Raw genomic sequence first — 21285 nt, 5'->3', positions numbered from 1 at the left:
ATGAGGCCCTTGAATTTAACTGGCTTGTTTCCTGAAACTTTGGATTACAAACCTTCTGTGTCTCTCTTTTCACCTTAACAACAAAAAACAACATAACAAATGTTTTTGTCCTATAAAATTCCTTATGACCTTAGTTTTCAATTCTACCCCTCTTTTGTTATTTAACATGTTTTTCTGTCTTTTATTCCCTATGGAATTACTGGCTCTAGAGGCTTGATGACTCTAATATCCAATAAAAGATGTGGAGAACAGGCAGGTGTACTTAAGAGGGAGTATTATAGAATTCCATCAAATGGTATATAATATTGGGTTTCTTTCCACTTAAAATGTTATATAAGCCAATGGGGTCATTAGGTATAATAAAAATATTGATTTACTCATGTTCTATATACATTAACCCTGATAATATCCCACTTTATACCCAAATATAATTATAAAATCCTGATTAACCAAGTTACTACCTCTTTCAAACCTTTCAATGGTTTCTCACTGTCCTGGGGTTAAAACAGAATCTTTACAAAAGGTTCCAAAGCCACCCATGATCTGGATTCTGAGTATCTTTCCAGTCTCTTCATATTAAATACGCTCAATACCTATGCTATAATGGGACTCTTTTGGGCCTCCTTAAATACCTTTCTTTTTATATATTTTTATGCATACTCTCTTTAGTACAAGTAAAGCTTTACTTTACACTCTTTCCACAAACAAAACATTCAAAATTCTTCATGTCAAATGGTTCCACAGTATGTATACACTCTAACATTTATAACACATGTAATTGATTATGACTTTCATTCCTTGCCCTCTGTGAGGACAGAGATCACTACTGCCTTGCTCATGTCTGTAGCACAGTTACACATTTAATAGTTGTTGGGTTTTACTAAATTGAAAAGCATATTTTTACTTATAGTGAAAATACTCCTTCCAAACTATTTGTGAAATACTTAGTTACTAATGTCATTTTATAGCATGACATGCAATATAATAGAGTAAGAATATATAAAGTGTTCATCAAAAAGACATCCAAAAGCTACTACATACCAATTCACAATAAACAATACTCACTGGACTCTGCTGAACAATTTTTTTCTGTTTCTATTATAAAAATATCTTCCCTTAGGAACCCCAAAATAGCAAGTAGTATTTGAAAGCCTCAAAGTGCTACCTTTATGCAGAGGAAGGGGTTTAATAAGACCTGGCTGTGCTTGAGTCATGGGTGCAGGCGGTCCTTTCCCTCCGATGTGACTGTTCACAGCAGGGCTCTGCCGCCGGCCTCTCAAGAGTGGAGAGGCACACCGGCGCCTCTTTGGGATCCCTTGCATGCTTGGCTCTCCAGGACGTTTGTGTTTATTTTGAGGTCCAGCAACAAATTCATCTGCTTCATCTATCATCATACCCTATTAACAGAGATAAAATGTTCTTGGATTTATATATAATTTCAAAAATGTAATGGCCACCATTTATTTTAACTGATGAATTTATAGGATATAATATGACAGCTTGATTCATGCATAGTGTAGAAAGGTTTAATCATGGGCTGGCAAGGTAGAATAGCAGGTTAATGTGCTTTGCTTCACAATCCCAGAGACCTGAGTTCAGAGCCCAGAAAGAATCCACAGAAAGGTAGAAGAAACAGAGAACTGACTCCACAAAATTTTGCCTTCAGATTCCCACATGTGTGCCATGACATGTATCTATATACACACACACTATATTTTAAAGATTTAATTGTGGAATCAAAAGGTAAGAGCACTTAACGGCTCTTAACCAGACATGACAGCTCAAAAACACCTATAAATCCAATTCCAGGTGATCTAACACGCTCTTCTAGCTTCCAAAATTCCAGCACACATGCAGAGAATAACACACAGACTCACATATTATACATGTAAGTAAAAAATAAAATCTTAAAAAAAATTTAATCAAGGTAATTAACACAGCCATTATCTTACTAACTCGAGTATAAAGGGGGTAGGGGAGTTAAAAATATGTTTTTAGCTATTTTGAAATATATAACATTATTTAGATATTATTAATTGGGATTACAATGTTGTCAATAGATCACTAAAACTTAGTCCTCAAGCTGAGACTTAGTATCCCTAACCATTATCTTCCCCTTCTTTACCTTCATCTGGTATCTATCTACTTTTCTACATACATACATACATACATACACACACACACACACACACACACACACACACACACACACACACACAAATGCCATTTTCTTGAATGTCTATGCCATTTGTGTAAGGGTGCAAGCATTCTCAGCAAGGACATGTCATACTATACATATGGAAGTCAGTGGTTACAACCATAGGTAACTTTTCACCTTCCACCTTGTTTTTAAGACATGATCTCTAGTTCACCACTGTGTGTGCTAGGTTAGCTGGCCCACTAGCTTCTGGGGGTCACCTGTCTCTTACTCCCAACTTGACAGTGTGTGGGGATTAAAACTGAGTGCTACTGTGTCTGGCTTTTTTTAATATGGGTTCTGGAGATTTGAACTCAAGTCTTCAGGCTTACAAGGCAGGTTCTTAGCCCACTGAGACATCTCTCCAGCTTCTCTATACAGCTTTTTAAGTAATACAACAAATACAACTAATCTCAATTCTTTAATTAATACTATACTACTGGCACTTTTTTAATAAGACACTCTACCCAGAAAATAACTTTAGCTAAATAAACAGCAGCTACCACAAACAAATTATATTACAGAACATTTCAAGAGTTACCTTTTTATCCAGTTTAAAGGGATTGCCAAATGTATGCAACCTTCGAGGCTGATCAGGATCAAGTTCTCTTAGTGGAGAAGGTACTTGCTTGAGGTACTCCTGGTAATTCCCCATTTGTGCTATAGGTACACTGTGCACTTGATCTTTTCAAAGAGAATATATCAACAACAAAAGTTACCTTCACTAATATAAATACACTCATCCTGTATTACTACATACAGGAAGCCAATATGGGGAAATTAAAAATATAATAGCCTTTAATTCTCCAAAAGTAAAATTTGAAAGTACTAATTTTATCTTCTAGGCAAAATACAGTAGAATTTGTAGAAAGCATTAGAGTGGAATTATCACATGAATATAAACTGGTAGTGAGACTGTTCAAGTCACAGCAAAGGTTAATGATTATTTGATGTGATGCACAGTAGATGCCATAGATACATCAAGGAAATAGCAGAATATGCCATGAAATGGTCAACCAGAGTAAAACTATCAGATACTAAAATAGAGCAAAAAAAATGACTGTATGTGTCCACGTATCTGAAAGTATGAGGAAGGCTAAAAATAAAATAAACTGTTAAGAGAATTTGTGGTTAACAGTGGCAGTAAAAAGGAAGACAGAAAATAAGGGATGAATCACCCTTTTTTAAAAAAATTTTACTTACAATTATGTGTATTTATATTATTTGTAATTATGTGTATGTACCTATGTGAATGATTCCCCTTTATGTCACTTGTTTGTAAAATTTGTTACCACTCCCTTAAAAATTATAAAGAAAAGTTCTTTTATAAACAGGAACATTTAAAATTGTACTCTAACCTTCATCCTGGCCTTTAAGAAATTTGCGGGTGCTCTTTAAAAGATTAGATCTCATTCTTGTTAAATGATCCAGAAGATTCCGTCTTGGTATATCATAAGCATTTCTAAAGGTCTGAGGCTTCAAATCCTACACAAACACATTCAAGGATAAAATATTTCTAAACAGATTTTAAAAGGGTCTAAAATCTCTTAGCCTGCAGCATAGGACCAGAAAATAAAAAATAAAAATAAATAAATAAATAAATAAAACATGTAACTAGGTAGCTTTAAAAAGGAAAAAGAAACCAGACATATGATGCAATCTTAAATACAATGTGTTTAAAGCCAAATGACAGAAATTATGGTAAGCTCAACAAAATAATTTCAAATTCACCTTTAACGTTAAAGGTTTTTTAGTATGTTCTGGGTAGGAGAAGCAAATCACTTAATAAGACCCCTATTTAAACACTGGAAGAACCCACTTTGACACCCAAACACATGACCGAGTAAGTGTGTGAGTTTATAGTTGGGTGACTACCACCACAACTTAGCTTTAAGCACTGTCATGTGTATTATCAATTCCTATTTCTGTCTCCAGGCACTATCTATGGGTTGCTTTCTGCCTACCTATATTCATTCTGTCTTATATGCAAAATCTTCCAATTCCTAAGTGTTTCATACCTGGCTTCTTTTACTTCACTTCAACTTTTCTTTTTCTTCTTGGGTTCTCTTGGGTCCCCCACCCTCACCCTGAGACAGGGGTTCTCTGTACCTTTTTGGAGCTAGTTCTGAAACTCATTCTGTAGACTAGGCTAGCTTCAAACTCACAGAAATCCAACTGTTGCTGTCAATGGAGTGCTGGGATAAAGGTGTGTGCCACCACTACCCAGACTGTTTTTCTTTGTATTCTACAATACTATTTCATTTTATGGAAATAAAATTTTTTTTAAAAATCCACAAGGATGTTTTCTGGCTACAATAAATAACACGGCTATGAAAATTTGGCACATGTGTCATATAGACAATGTATTTTCCTTTGTCTTGTTACTTACAAATAAGAATTGCTGTCTGAATACAATTATGTGTGTTACCTCTTTAAAAAACCACAAGCTATGGTCCTTCAGTCATTTCTTTGTTTATATTTAATTAGTTTACCTTTATGTGTGTGAGTATTTTGCCTGCATGGTGTACCATGTATGAGCAGTGCCTCAAGATCCCCTGGTACCAGAGTTACAGATGGTTATGAGCTATAGTGTGGGTGCTGAGAATCAAACTCGGGTCCTCTGGGATGGCAGCAACTGCTGAGCTATCTCTTAAGGCCTGCCTTCACTCATTTATGAAAGTTCCAATTCTTCTGTGTTTGAACAACATTAGATACTTCAGTAACTCTGAATATGAATATCACATGATGCATTAATTTGCATTCCTCTGATGGCTGACAAGGCTAATTATATGTGTTGTGTTTCTAGATCTTGAAATGTTTCTTCAGTTGTGTTACTTTGGTTATTTTTACTGGGATATTCAATTTTTTTGTTAGTGAGCTAGATGTCAATTATTTTGAAACCAGACTTTTATCAGATGTTATGTTTCTTTTTGGCCTGTACCTTGCCTGTTTTTTCTTTTTTTCTTCTTTCTTTAATGTATAGAGTACTGAGGGTGAAAACAGGGCCTGTCAGATGCTAAGCAATCACTCTACCATTCAACTACATCTTGTTACAAAATTTCACTGAAGAGCAAATTCTTTAATTTTTTAAAAAGTTCAAATTACTAACACTTTGGGCATATGTTTAATTATAAAACTCTTCATTCGATTAAAATCATGAAGACTTTTTTTTTTCTACAAGCTTAAGGTTTAATTTTTCTATTTATGACCAGGATTATTTCAAATAATGTGAGGAAAGGGTCTAATTATTATTTTGAACAGGAATATCCATTGTTATAGCACTGTTTAAAAGTCTTTTTTCCACTTTGATTATCAGCACCTCTGTTAAATGATTGTGTGTGAGAACCCACTTCCAGTCTATTCCATTCTACCTCTCCTCTGTGTATTTAACCATACACAATCATTTCAATGTAATTACTACAATCTTTACAGTTCTAAATCATGTAGTTTCAGTCCTCCAACTGTTCTAAGTTTGGTTCAGCTATTCCAAACCCTTCAGAATTTCCATATAAATGTTACAATCAGCTTGGCTATCATCTACAGAAAGGCTGCTGAAATAAAAATAGTTTTAATAATGAGCATAAAGTATTTCAAGGTCTGCAATGTAAGTGAATTCTAACATCAGCTCTATAATTTTTTAGAAATCTTTAAGTGTTTGTTTAACTCTATAAAATAAACAAGCTTACTCATTCATTCACACCATATACAATTTCTGTTTGAATTCCAAAACTCAATGTTCAGTAATAATACAATGAGTATCATTCTGCAGCCAAACAAAAGGACTCTGGAAGCTCAGACAAATTGAATGTTAGTTACATAAACTGTGACTTGCTCTATTAAGAATACAATACAACTAAGGCAGTGTTAAGCTGACTGTTACCTTATTTAGTAAAGCAACCTGGAACCCAGTGTACTCCTTCATGTTAAGGTCTAGCAGCCTGTGGGGGACATCCTCTGAAATTCCCTGCAGCACTTGTTGAAAACCTTTCCTGTGTGCCATTGACAAACCATGTGACCTGCTTCGGACTTTAATTCCAGTTTCCTGTACTACTTTTTTGCCTACAGAGCCGATGACTCTATCAGATTCAATTTTGGCCTAAAATAAAAGAAACAAGAATTTCATCAATACAATCTAATTTACAAATTAGATACTAGGGAATTTACCCTTCCATAAATTATTTATTGCATTTAAAAAATTAAAATCTCAAGAAATCATAACTTACATTGAGAACTAGGTAAACCAAACATATCTTTAATAACAATACTTTATCACTTAAAATAAATTACAATTTAACCAGGTAGAGGTGGAGCAGGCCTTTGATCCCAGCATTTGGGAGGCAGAGGAAGACAGATCTCTGAGTTTGAGGACAGTCTGTCTACAGAGTGAGCTGCAAAGAAGCCCTGTATCCAGGGGGGAGGGGGGATTACAACTCTAAGCTTTTACAGCAAGACAAACATTCCTTCAGGTTATTTTATTTATTAATAACCACCACACATAAACTATGAGGTATAAATGTTTCAAAAAGAAAACATTCCCAATTCAGACGTTATAAGAAATAAGACAACAAATTGTTTGAAGACATTATGATTAACACATAACTACACATTTACAGATGTGGCAAACACTGATGTAGACTTCAGCCACATTTTTTATTCCTTCTAAGTTTCAGAGAGATGTCTAAAATACTAGGAATTTTTTTTTCTAAAAGACATTCACAATTTGGATAGAAGTAAACTGCCCACTGCTTGATAGTCACAGTATCTACTCATAAAACTTATAGCTAGAATAATAGAATCCCAAGATTTTACATATAGTTCCAAAGAAACAGCTCCAAAAACTACGGCTTTAAAATACAAAGCAAAATAAAATGGTACTTTTTTTTTTCCCCCTTTTCCTTAGAAAAGAATCTCCAAAAAAAAAAAAAAAAAAAAACACACACACACACAATAATCATACATAGAAGCCATATTCACAAATGAGAATTATTAAAAATTTAGAACCAGCAAAATCTTGCTTGTAAGTCTGTTGGCTATAATATGGTAGTATACTTGCAATCATGGCTACTCAAGAGACTGAAATGGGGACTACCAAATTCTAGTCTGATGCAGATTAACTTGTCCCAAAATGAAAATAAAAAAGTGTTGGCCAACAGTATTAGCTCAGTTGCAAAGAGCTCACCTACCATGTGGGTTTGATCCCAGCATCACAGCAATAAAGAAGAGTTATCAAGAACTAGCTTCTAGACTATTAGCCATCTTAGCTATCAGTCAGATTCTTTTTCTTTTTTGTTTTTTTGAGACAGGGTTTCTCTGTGTAGCTCTAAGCTTTGTAAACTTTGTAAACCAGGCTGGCCTTGAATTCACAGAGATCCACCTGTCTTTGCCTCCTGAGGGCTGGAATGAAAGGTGTGTGCCAGCTATTGGTCAAATTCTTAATGCTCATTTCTGACATTACCTGCTGACTCAATTTTTTGAGGTATGAAATGACACTGTAACTGAGTCCATACTCCATACTGTCTGCTATAAGATTAGGTGCGCCCATCATCCTAACAGCTTTCTTTAGGGGCTATAGAAAAGAAGAGGAAAACAGCATTCAATGTCAAGCTTGTTAAAAAATGTTCTACATAGTAACTTTTTAAAACTTCTCACCACAAATCACATTCTTTGCCTTAAAAGGAACATAATATATCAATTATTTGTATTTTTATGAAATGTTTGTAAGTAGCATGAAAAGCAATTAAAGATAACTAACATATATTAGAAGTATAATAATCCATTCCAGGGCAGTAAGTTTGAAGTCCTGTAGTGCTCAGTGCCATGAGGAGATACTCATGTGGAAGACAGGAGCGTCTGAGACATACCGCGGGGCCAGTCTGACTGCCACCTGAGGGTAAGCAGCTGGACTGCAGCTTAGCAAGCCAACTGAACTAGTGAAAGATTCTCCTGTTTAAGCTCTTACTTTCAGAGGGAGGACAATAACATCTGCGTTGATCAAGTTGTCATGGAATTAGGTGAATTAATACATGGAAAGCCTTATATCATAAAACCACCTGGCATACACTACACATTCAACAGGTCTTGATCCTCATTATTACTATCATTACCTGAGCCAGAAATACAAACAAGCTCTGAAGAGGAAAAAGAAACAGGAGAATGGCAGAATAAAAACTTTACAGCATATATATAACAGTAAAAATCTTCAGTGGTAAGAAGGTGCTAATTCAGAGTCTCTTGATACAGTAAAACATCACTAGCAAACATGCCTAATCTATGTGGACGAAATACAGCCAGAAAAAGAAAAATAACCAATGGCATGGAAAGTGCCTATGCTCTGGCGTCTCCTGAAATCAAATCCCAGAGCTCATATTTAATTCTCATGAAGCTCGAGCTAAGTTTTAAAGATTTCTATGAAAAATAAGTGAGGTGAGATAGCTACAAGTCCCTTCTTACTCTCTAACAGGACAAGCACCCTGTGCTAGACTAAATGCTTACAACTTAGAAAGATTAGTTCTAGACAGAGATAGAAAATTATTGCATCAAAGTAGAAACTAGAGCTAGGAATGACCACTTTACTTTTGGTTCCTGAACTTCATCTGTGAAGCAGAAAGAAGTCATTTCTACCTCACAGAGTGACTATAAGGAGGAACCACCATTAACAGACACATCACACTAAGACAGTACCTGACCTTTGCTATAGAGATTTCACGTATTTTCACAACCACTATTATTCTATAAGCCATTAAAATTTACATAATTACACTCACAGTATGCCATGTGTACATTCAATTTTCATGTCATCTACAGTGAGGAGTATAAGGTTACAATACCAACAATAAACTATAAGTGTTAAGGTCTATTTTAACAAGGTTATTCTTACCCCAAGATAGTAGGGAGGCATTGTCTTCAAATAACTTTCAAATGACTGTCTCCACTTCAGCGTTGGCTTTGCTTTGTGCACTTTGAACAAGTCATCTGGGAACAGTCAACAGCAGAGCAGCATTACTCACTGAGATCTAGTCAAAGCTCCTCAAGTCTGCATGCTTACTGCTGAGGTGGTAGCACAGAAAATCTTAACTAAAAGCAGCAAACACAGCTCTAGGGTTCTTGTTTGTAATTCAATTTTAAAGGTGAAATGGTGTTAATTATAATCTAAAAAATAAGCATTAATGAAGTAGCATCATAAAATACACAAGGAAAAAACTTATTCCCTGCTAGAAAACTAAGCATATATAACAGTTCCCACAAAACACAAAAAACTCATTAATTTCCAGAGATAAGAAGAAAGAACTATTCCTTAGCATTATATAAGAGCACATGACAAGAATGACCTACCTAAGAGAGGAAGGAGGACTGGGTAATTGTAAGGCATCACAAATAAGTTGACACAGTTCAGTGCTGTACTAGCTTTCAAGTAACCAAAGGGATGACCAAGTTCATTATACTTTGCACTATTGCTCACATATACCTGTTTAAAAAGAAAAGTTAGAATCCATATTCAATAAACCTGCAGTGAATGCTATGCAAACCATGAACTGATTCAGCTTAGCTTGTGTGTATATGCACACACAAGTATGTGCAGGTATGTGTGGAACCCAGAGGTTGACTCTGGGAATCCTCCTCAATTCTTCTGTTTTATTCTTTTGAGACATGGTTTCTTACTGAATCTAGAGCTCACCATTTCAGCCAGACTATCCAGCCAATGAATCCCAGGTCTCCCCTCCAATGCAAAGATAGGCTATTGTGCCTGGCTTTTTACACGGGTGCTGAGAATCCAAAACTGGATTACCAGGTCTTTGTGTTCTTACAGTAGATACATTACTGACTGGCCCATCTCCCGAGTTGCCCAGTTTAGCTTTGTAAGAAACATCTGGGGATGGGCAATGGTGGCACGCGCCTTTAATCCCAGGACTCAGGAGGCAGAGGCAGGCAGATCTCAATGAGTTTGTGGCTAGCCTGGTCTACAGAGTGAGTTCTAAGACAGCCAGAGCTGTTACAGAGAAACCCTGGGGAGGGAGGGAGGAAGGAAGGAAGAAAGGAAGAAGGGGAAGAGGATGGGAAGAAGGGAGGAAGGGAGGGAGAATTCGCCTTTTTACACACTATAGAGTTTCAGCTTACCTGCCAACATGTTTGAGGAGATTTCCTTTCTAGAATAAACTGAGTCAGTGGTGAAGGTTCCAACTCATACTTGTCAAAAGGCAGTTTGTCAATAACCATTGGCTCACAATCTGTACATGAAAACTTCACTATAGGATGAGATGTACGAGGTGGCTAGAAGGGAAAATCTCATTACTATTTATGCAAAATACCAGAAATCAACAGATTGTTAAGTACCTTTCTCTTATCAAAGTTTACTTCCTCAGTTTTGTAAGTTTGATTTACTAGAAATAAATATCATTAAGCTGGAAAAACAAACTAATGATCAAATTATGTAATATCTCCGGGAGGGGGACATCAAAACCTGCAAATGAAAGTCCATATTGTAATCAAATTTATAAAAATGCAAAATTTAAATTTAGAATAAAAGCATTCAACTAATTTAGAACTAAAAGGCATTCACTATTTTTACACCCAAAAGAAGAAATGTACAAGTCTTCATTTGTGGCAATTACTTAAAGAGAGTAGTAACTTCCAACAACTACTTATACAAATAGTAACTTCCAAATTAATCATTCCTTGATTAATTTCTGAATACATAATATCAAAACACTATTTATAAACTACTGCCAGAGACATACATAATAGAATGTACATATAATAAAAATATAAAACTTATTTATAAGTATTCCCCCAATGGATTCCTCTGGCATGGAATCTTTCGTATATTCATTCCTAAGGCACCGAACACCTTATTGTAAAGATCCCTGTCCTAGAGGCATAAAAAAACTTAACACTTAAAAAAGACATGATACTTAGCCAGGCGGTGATGGCACACGCCTGGTCTACAAAGCAAGTGCCAGGATAGGCCCCAAAGCTACACAGAGAAACCCTGTCTCGAAAAACAAAACAACAACAACAACCAAAAAAACAAGACAAACAAACAAAAAGACATGTTACTAACTTTTTTATCTCTTATCTTCTTATAGCCCTCTTCATAAAAACCTCACCAGTTAGGAAAACTATATGAGCTGTAATTTGAGATTTCATTGCCAGAAAGGACTCAGTTGGCTTCAGAACTGTCTATAGTCTGGTGGCTCCCAAATCTACATTCAAGGATCAAAATTATTTCATTTCCAGTATGTCTACAGTTGTCTACTAGACATATTCTGACTCTTACACAGCCTTCAGATACACTGTACCTAATTTATTTCTCTCCAAACCACAAGTGTTCTTCTAATAACCTTGCCATTTTACCTGTCAAAGAATAGATAAATAAAATAACAGTGCAATTCTAAGGAACCACCAGAACACAAACAGGATTCATGTTCAGTGCTAGCTGCTCCCACCTTTTTGACAATATGAAATCCCCAACTTTAGCAACTAATCTTTCTTACCACTTCAGTTCAAATCTTCAGTTTCTCCAATTAGACTATACAATTGCTTTTTAATTAGACTCCCTGACTAGTTAGTCCACTCCAATAACCCTGTTGTCATTTTATGTAGTTCCCCACCTAAAATTATAAAATACAAGTAGTAGCCAAACACACACACAAAAAAAGAGGGGTGGGGAGGTCCCAAGCTCCTTTAATTCCTCAAATAAAAGCCTCACTGCTTTGGTCTCTAAGGCATTCCTCAGTCATGTCCTACAGTCAGACTCCATGCTCCAACCATGCTGTCCACGTGCAGTTGCACATCATTTTTCATGCTCCTGTGTTTCATTCTTCGTTTTCTCCTTTAAAACTAAATTTCAAGTTGGGCGTTAGTGGTGCACGCCTTTAGTCCCAGCACTCAGGAGGCAGAGGCAGGCAGATCTCTGAGTTCAAGGATAGCCTGGTCTGCAGAGCAAGTTCCAGGACAGGCTCCAAAGCAATACAGAGAAACCGTGCCCATGTCTCGAATAAAACAAAACAAAACAAACAAACAAACAAACAAATAAATTCCGAGCATGAGTAAGTTGCTCGGGGAGTTTTCTAGTACCCATTCCCAATACATACTCCAAATACACACCAACCAAGCAGTTAAGTCCCGTTTCCTGTCATTTTGTCCTACCCTCCATTGCAGTCAGCAAACTGTGCTGTCCAGTACACATTCCTAAGATCTGCCCTAAGCCGGAAGTGTTCAAGATGCTCAATGTACTCTTCCCTTGCTGCATTTTGTTTAAACATATTTTCAGATGAGGTGGGATATTTTACCCAAATATTTTAACTTTAAATGAAGAGTTTAACTATTTTAACAGTTTGTCTACTATCTTTCAAATGGTCTTTAAAATTTCTCTTTCCTTTTCCAAGAGGATCCTCTATATTAAGGTACAGAAAATTCTCTTACATATTTACATTTAACTCCCCAAAACAACCTAAGAAGACAAGAGAGATGATCCAGAGGCCCACAGTTAGTGGGGAATCACTTTTAACTTCTGTAACAATAGTTATTTGGAAATTGTAATTTGTAGGAATGTCGTTCCCCTGCTAATAGCCTTTGGTTAACAAATTTTAAAGAGCTCTTTTCAGTATTATTTCTCATGATTCTCTTTTATCATTTTAGTAAAAAAAGAAAAGAAAAATAGCACCTCTTAAATAAACCGTATTACTGGCCCAGCAGGTAAACTGCCCTTCCAACTCACTTTCTAACTTGCTCCAAATAAAAACCAAGTTACTTTCCTGAAGTGGCAACTCCTTAAAAACAACTTCAAATGCACTCTGACCCTGACCAGGGAAACCTCACATACCCTAATCTGGTATTTTAAGCCCCAAGTAATTTGGTTTATTTAAGAGTATTCCAGCTACCTCTCCCCTCCTCTAAATACATCTTGTTCTTTTTTTTTAAACTTCCATTTTTTTTTCACTTTCCATGAAATACTAGATAATGCAGTCATTAATATGACAGCATTAATAACTAAGATGATACTTCATAAAAATATGAAATTAAAAAAATTAGAAAAAGTAAAAAAAAGTCAAAGAAATGAAAAACTTGTTCATAAAGGCAAATCAAAAATTTAATACATTTAATAAGGAAAAGAAGAAAGAATAAACAAGATTTTTTAGATACTACTAAAAAAGAACACTAATCTGAAAAAATAGATTAAGCAATTCTGAATAGATATGATTTTGTGTAATTTTTAATTATGACTTTACATTTACTCTATAAAGTATTATATAACAATTTGTAAAATTAATTATAATGATTAATAAATAATTTATATTTTTAAATGTATACTATCATAAAGAATACTAATAATGTGCCATGATCACTTAACAATCATCAATATTTATAAAACAATTCATGTAGGCAAAACCAGAAAAATCCCTACACGTTAAACTTTCAAGTTGCAATATTGAACACAACTAAAGGTGTACAAGTGATCATGACTTCAAGAGTATGACCAAAAAGATTACAGGTGAACTATCCAAGTGTTCTAAATCTTCATTTAAATTTAAATTGCACCAAGGGTAAATCCTCATGCTACATCACAATTAAAATCCAAATAAAGACGGTGGTGGGGCACACCTTTATTCCCAGCACTTGGGAGAGGCAGAGGAAGGCTGATCTCTGTGAGTTCTAGGGCAACTATCTCTGTGAGCTAGTTCTAGGACAGCCAAAGACACATAAAGAAATCCTGTCTCAAAAGAAAACAAAACAACAACCAAAAAAAAAAAAAAAATCCAAATAAGAAAATCTTACTACATTTACACTTCAGTATCCAAATAACAAAAAGTCAGATAGTATTAAATTCCAAAAGAAACAAGATACCTTTTTCCTCTTGGTTCATAGCACCAAATGTGGAAGCAAATAATGGCTCATAGCATTTTATATATGTCTGACTTCTATAAGAAACCACTCCTTTAAATAACAACTGGACTTTAAAAAAACACATTATGCTTCAAGCCAGCCTGTGCTACACAGTTAGCACAAGAGGGCCTCAGCAGCATGCAGGACCTTCTCTCAAAAACAAGGAGCTCCACAAAACAAGTCATCTAGGGTTATGACCATCTAAATGGTTATCATCAAGTAGTTGTGGTCTCTCTGGTACTTACTAGTGTTGGAGAATTCTGATCTGGCCAAAAAGACTCTGGAACAGGCCAGTGTCCTATAGGAACCCCGGTTTTAGGATTTGGTCTGACATATATTAGTTTGTGACAGCTATGCCAAGGCTGAGATCCAAAAGGTCTTGATATATCTGGCTGCCCATCTATAGTAAAAAGTTAGAATAAAGAAAACACAACATTAAAGGACAAAAAAAAAAAGTTAAATTACATCCATTAATACTCATTAAGAAATATTCTAGTGTCTGCTGACTTATGAACTTTCCTCTATTTCTTAAGTGGGAGAATATCATGACTGCCTAACAATTAAACTAGACTGCAGTTCACTTGCTATTAAATCTTCCCATTTCAAATGTGAATTCATCAGCCCAGAATTTTTATCTTTTGCTCACCCAATCAGAATATGTAAAACAAACATCATAGTAAATTTAATGAATTACATGATTTCCCTAATAGAGGATAAAGGCAAGCACTCACTATGTATTCTTTATCTCTGTACATCCACTGTCAAAACAGTGCCAGACACACAGTAAACAGCATCAAAGTACTGCTAATGGTGAATCACTTATCAATCATAAGACAGTACCCTGGATTGAATCCACCACACACAATTAAAAGGTAAAACAACCTTAGAATTAAAGGCTAACCATGGCAAAGAAAAACTAGCTAAGTTGCCTTCAATCTAGAATAATTCTAGCAAAACAAAAATTCTCTGAACTAATTCAATAAACATTTTACTCAGCTTAGACTTAGGCCTAAACCAAATATTAAAATACATTCTAATAACCTTTAAAATTTTTTTGTTAAATAAACTTGACAAAATGATTCACTATAATCTTCCTGTCATCTGGTCTCTCTCTGTACCTCTGAGTGTTCTAATTAACTCACTCCATGGCCTTTTTCTTTTCTCAATCATCCTCTAGCCAAGTACTACCTTGGCAAATTGTCACTGATACTCTGAAGTTATGCATAACTGTCAGGGAATCTATGGAAGCCCTCAAATCCACTGGCTATTATATACAGTTTATGGATACCAAGCTGAGAAGAAAGTCAGGTGGAACAGACCTGGATATTTAAAAGAACCAACCTCAACAGCAAAGGCTGGCTTCTCATTTTGGTGCCCACACAAACCATTTTGCCCTTATGCTTAGAGCAACAGTAGCTAAAGAACTGAATAAGGATCTCAGGTTGAATAGAGAAATGCCAAGCATAGGAAAGGCAAATATACTAAAGTCAATGATCTAAAAGTAAAAAGGAAATATGAGTTTGTTCTATCTATAGACAGTTAAAAGGGTGTTTGGTTCCCTAAAACTTGAGACAACAACCTATTATTTAAAAAGGTGATGCTCCTAAACAACCAGTTTATACTAATATTCTTGTTATCTTCCTTTCTGTACCAATAGCAATTGTGTACCCATAACAACTGCCTTTGCTAATCTTTAAATTTTCTTTTATTTTGATGTCTCTATGTAGCCCTGGCTGTCCTGCTGGCCTTGAACTCCCAGATGCTTAGATTTAAATTGTGCCCCACCATACCCACCTGGATTTATTGATCTTTAAGGCCAAAACACACATTCTCATTCTCTCTCTCTCTCTCTCTCTCTCTCTCACTCTCACTCTGGGGGAGGTGTCTACTTCAATTAATTCACTAAATCAAACTCAGAATCACTGTAAGAAAAATACAATACCTTCTACAGGGGAAGGATCTGGTCCTGCCTTTTCAAAGTTTATTACCACCCCACTTTGTACTTTCTGCACCAAGGATTCCAGACACTGATTAAGCATTCTTGGAGAGCACACAGAGTATGAGCGGCCTGAGAAAAAAAGAATGAAGTAAACTAGTTAGTTGTAACAAGTCCACTTCCTGGAAGAACTACAGTAGGGTTTCTGACAACTAATCCCAGAACTCATGAGGCAGAGACAGGTGGATCTCTTTGAGTTTAAGGCCAGCCTGGTCTATAAAATAAGTTCCAAGACTGCCAGGGCTACACAGAGAAACTCTGTCTCAAAAAAAAATAAGAAAGGAGAGAGACAGAGAGAGAGGAGGGAGAGAGTGAATGAGGGAGGAAGACAGAAAAAAGAGAGGGAGGGAGGGAGGGAAGAAGAGAGGGAAGGAAGGTTGGTTAATTCAATGTAAAGGTAGGTATTTTCCATTTAAGAAGAATAAACAAAATCATAAGAGGAACATTACATAGAATAAGGCAGAAAAAGTACTTATTTCTATTCTAAGACAGGAAATCATTATGTAGTTAGCCCTGGCTGGTCAGGAACTCAGAGCTCCAACTACCTATGTCTCCTCAGTGTTAAGATTAAAGGTATACACCATCATGCTGACTAAATCACTGGTGATCTTTGTAGACAACTTGTCTAACAACTTCAAATACCTCTATCTGCTATCTAAGTATAAAATATTATTATCTATGAAATCTAACAGTAACTACAACTATTAACGTGTCAAGATCATACACCATCACCAACACATACAATTTTAAAACTACAGGTCTATCAATGTTGTTAGACAAAATTAAACATGCAAATTTTGAAATGTACATTTTAGCCCATGCAGATAAACTGTTTTAAGCTCCAGCAAAACAAACAAACAAACAAAAAAAAAAAACAAAACAAAACAAAACTTACCTCCAGTCACTTCACACATTGGTGTGATAGCAGAATCATCCAAAGGCACACCTGTCAACTGTTCTGATTCTACTGACACAGTGCCAGGCAACCGCAGTACTAAAGCAAATAGTCTCTGATCCCAGCGAAAAGGTTCCTTGGTCAATTCACTTCCAGGCAAAGGAGAATTAAGAGGTAAATGGAGCTGAAAATAATGAAGAAATATAGTAAAATTTCCACTGTTTTTTTATTTTAATTTTTAAAGATTTTCTTTTATGTATAGGTGTTTTGCTTGTATGTATACATGCCTGTTTATCATGTGAGTACCTGGTGCTCATGGAAACCAGGAAGGGCATTAGATCCTCTAGAACTGTTGTTAGAGATGATTACAAACTGTCCCATGGGTGCTGGAAATTCAACCTCAGTACTATGGAAGAAGAGCAGCCAGTGCTCTTTAACCTATGAGCCATTTCTCCAGCAACCCACACTATTTTTTAAATCAATTTTAAAAACGAATCCAAACCACATGCTCTCTTATCACTCTTAAAATAACAGAAGTAAAAGCTTTAGACATATCTAATAACATATACCACTTCACTATAAAGATCTTAAATTGAAAGATAAAATCTGTGTTACTGTAATGGCTCAGCAGAGGACCCACATTTGATTCCCAGCCTCCTTATCAGAGAGTGCTCACAACTACTTCTCATTCCAGATTAAGGAAATCCAATACCTCTGGCCTCTTTGAGCACACTCACATGCGTGTGGACACGTGCAGACAAAGACACAGACACACAGACATGAAATTAAAAGCCAAGAATAAACCTTAAGGGGGCAAGAGAGATGGCTCAGAGGTTACAAGTACTGGTTGCTCTTTAAGAGGACCTGGATTTGAGTCCTAGAAACCACATGGCAGCTCACAACTATTTGTAACTCACAGGGATCCTTCTGGTTTTCAAGAACACTGAGGCATGTACATGGTGTACAGATATATATGCAAGAAAAACACCCATATAAATAAATTATTATGTATTAACATAAAAAACATGATTTTTAGAATAAATCTTAAAAACTAGTATGAATACTTGGATATAAAGTACTGGCAGTGTACAATAACACAAGAAGTACACTTCCTAGAATAGAAATCAAGCTTTTTAAGGGATTGTTAAGCCAATATAGACACTCAAGTCTTAAATCAGGACAGAACTGACAGAAGACCTTAATTTAATCCATTTCAAAAATCAAGGTGAGAAATTTCACACAGGAATACATAAATAAACAGATTTACTTCTAAAATCTCTAACCAAAGACACTGGATGAAGAAGTTTTCAAATTATTAAGCATTCAGGGCCAGAAAGGGCTGTAACCCCAACCTCAAATACTCATCACATGCAATGATAAGCATCTGCAGCACTGACAACATCAAACAACTGGTATTTAGCTGTACAATGGCAAGTCTAAAATGTACTTCTAAGAAAAAAAGATAGGCTCATGAGAATATCTTCAGGCATTTTACACATGATTACTTCAATTTTATAAAACTGTCCACTTTTCACTAATGTAGTGACATTTCTTATTCATTCCTCTGAGTATCATCAACTTCTCATCTGCCAGGGCCTGAGAATCTTTGAGTAAAATAAGGAAAAGTAATGGCTGGCCAACAGGAACAGGGGAAAAAAATCTGAGAAAACTGCATTATCCAACATAAAGTAGCTGAAATCCTAGTTATCATAGTCACTAAAGGGAAGATTCTTCATGACTATATAGACTTTGAGAATTAAAAACAGCTGCACATAAAATCAAGAAAAACAAAACTGATCATCACAAAAATATGCAATGAAAATGATACTTTCTAAAATTAAAAAAATGGAAAAGTACTCATGTAGAAATTCAAGTGGCTAACAGTATGCATAAAAAGGATCAAGAATACTAGTTACCAAATAATACAAATGGAAATATCAAGGAATGCTATTTCATATTCATAAGATCAGCAGAAGTAGTAACACAAAGCATGCCCCCACACTGCTGGTGAGCTGGTAAATATCTGGCCATCTGGAGGACAATGACATCATTTGGCAGAGTTGAATATAAGCACAGACTACAGAAATTCCACCACACAGAGACATCCTCATTTTCACAAAAGTTCAGACAAAGAATATTAGTGTGTATAAATCAGTGGCATTTAGCATTCATGAGACACTAGGTTCAATTACCTCAAACTCTCATACAATGGTGTTATCTGAAAAATACAAACAAATTGAAAGACCACCTACAGCTAAGTGCCATAAGGCAATCAATATACAAACTGTGATCTATTGTTTGTTTGTATCACAGTTAAAAAAAAAAAAAAAAAAAAAAAAAGAGTAATCTGGGGCTGGAGAGATGGCTCAACAATTAAGAGCAGTGGCTACTCTTCCAGAAGTTCTGAGTCAATTCCCAGCAACCACATAGTGACTCACAATCATCTATAATGAGATCTGGTGCCCTCTTCTGGCCTGCAGAGACACATGCAGGCAGAACTCTATACATAGTAAATAAATATTAGAAAAAAAAAAAAAAAAAAAAAAAACTAAAGGAGTAATCCAAGTCTCAAGGATCCAACATAGTACTTTTTAAAACATACCTACTTTACAAAAGAATGTATGAATGTACAATTTGGTAAATTTTTAGATATACCATGACCTAACTGATAACAACTCCAGGTAACTACTTTTCCCAACTGATGACATTATGGAGCAGAAAACTGTACAAGAGGCACAAAAAAGGCATTATGTAAATAATAAAAGCTACACTTATATCTGCAGTGTTTTCTTCAATATGCTAAAGCCCACAACAAAAAGAACACAACTAAGTAAACATGGTAAAATATTTAAACTATTTATTCCTATCAAAACTACTGGAACATATTGAATCAACGTGAAAACCAATGAGGTGTTTAGGTAGTTATCCAGACTTAAAAAAAACAATGTGATTATTTTTATAAAACCAAAGACAAAATTTCACATATTCTTCAATTAAATAGGAGATAGGTTAGATAACTAACCCCAAAGGTCACACAACTGTTAATCAGCTATCTAAGAAGTATATACAAATGCACTCACCTTCTTTTTCCTCCTAATGTATCTACCAAATAAACATAAGGCAAATTTAGGTTTGGGTGATCTAAAGATGAAATGAAATATGGTTCCAACACTGAGAAAGCTTGGTATATGAGGAAGTGAATCATGACCCTTCAGGAAATCTCTTTCAGATGAGCTTAAATTAAGCTAACAAGCAGAAAGAAGAAAATGGAAAATCACAATACCAGCAACTTTCATGGTACTAACCAGTACTTCTACTTTGAACACTTGATAAGAAAATATTGTATAATCCTGGGAAACTTTAGTACAAGAATATTCAAACTGAACTATCAGGGGACAGACAGAGGGGGACCCCATCTCAAACAAACAAGCAAACAAACAAAACAAAAACAGCCGCTAGAGATTGAGTTAATGTTAAAGTGCAAGTATACTTTAATGAGTGAGGCCCTGGGAATAAATAAATAGCCATGAGTAACAATACTACTTTCATAGTAGTTAATTAATATGCTACACAGTGTTCTAAACCACACATGCAATAGTCACTTAATCGTTAAAACAAGGACTATTATAATCCCCATATACAGATTTAAAGAATTAAAGTACAGAAGCACTTTAGCAGCCTTTGGAAAGTACCTAGTAAGTGATGAGATAGAACTGAAGTTCAGGTAGTCTGGCTCCATAGTCTATGACTTTTAACACTAGATCATACAACCTAACTATTACTGAAAGAAAACACATACACACATGCACACACACACACACACACACACACACACACACACACACACACACAAACATTCTGCATTTTAAAATCTAATTATGGAATCATTAAAAGACCTAATTTTATCAAATGAAAAAAAACTGAAACTTCATAAAAAAAACTACTTAAAAAAAGAAACTTCATGTTGGGTAGTGATGGCTCACACCTTTAATCCCAGCACTGGGCAGATAGATCTCTGAGTTTGAAGCCAGCCTGGTCTACAGAGTGAGTTCCAAGACAGCCAGGGCTACACAGAGAAACTCTATTTCAAAAAAAAAAAAAAAAAAAAAAAAGTCAAAAAACAAGCAAGAAAAATTTTAAATTGGTATCTGAATCAAGCTAGTGATTATAACCCACAAACAGTGTCTACACATGTCACACATGTCTCTTATGCACTATTGGGGTCACTGCCTTGCTACAGACTTAACACTTCCCAATCACCCTTCCAGCTAACAGAAAAGAGCAGCAGTGTTTCTTCCCCTTCTAATTCTCAAA

General features: G+C 35.5%; 1 protein-coding gene across 2 annotated transcripts in view; it reads right to left on the bottom strand.

Moving 5' to 3' along the window:
* Nucleotides 1–21285, bottom strand: part of Ints6 (integrator complex subunit 6) — a 67893-nt gene that overhangs the window by 6145 nt on the left and 40463 nt on the right. Inside the window, exons 5-15 of one of the 2 annotated variants that reach the window (XM_051195551.1) lie at nucleotides 16972–17155; nucleotides 16023–16148; nucleotides 14326–14480; nucleotides 10313–10465; nucleotides 9530–9662; nucleotides 9075–9169; nucleotides 7653–7763; nucleotides 6078–6293; nucleotides 3556–3682; nucleotides 2739–2881; nucleotides 1166–1397 (exon numbers count right to left, since the gene is read on the bottom strand). In XM_051195551.1, coding sequence (XP_051051508.1) covers nucleotides 1166–1397; nucleotides 2739–2881; nucleotides 3556–3682; nucleotides 6078–6293; nucleotides 7653–7763; nucleotides 9075–9169; nucleotides 9530–9662; nucleotides 10313–10465; nucleotides 14326–14480; nucleotides 16023–16148; nucleotides 16972–17155 — 1675 coding nt within the window. The remainder of the gene's footprint in view (nucleotides 1–1165; nucleotides 1398–2738; nucleotides 2882–3555; nucleotides 3683–6077; nucleotides 6294–7652; nucleotides 7764–9074; nucleotides 9170–9529; nucleotides 9663–10312; nucleotides 10466–14325; nucleotides 14481–16022; nucleotides 16149–16971; nucleotides 17156–21285) is intronic. The other variant, XM_051195552.1, reaches the window with a different exon arrangement.

This window comes from Phodopus roborovskii, unplaced genomic scaffold (assembly GCF_943737965.1).
Source record: "Phodopus roborovskii unplaced genomic scaffold, PHOROB, whole genome shotgun sequence".
NCBI lineage: Eukaryota > Metazoa > Chordata > Mammalia > Rodentia > Cricetidae > Phodopus > Phodopus roborovskii.
The sequence above is the reverse complement of the archived record's forward strand: the minus strand, read 5'-3'. Positions and strand labels throughout refer to the sequence as shown.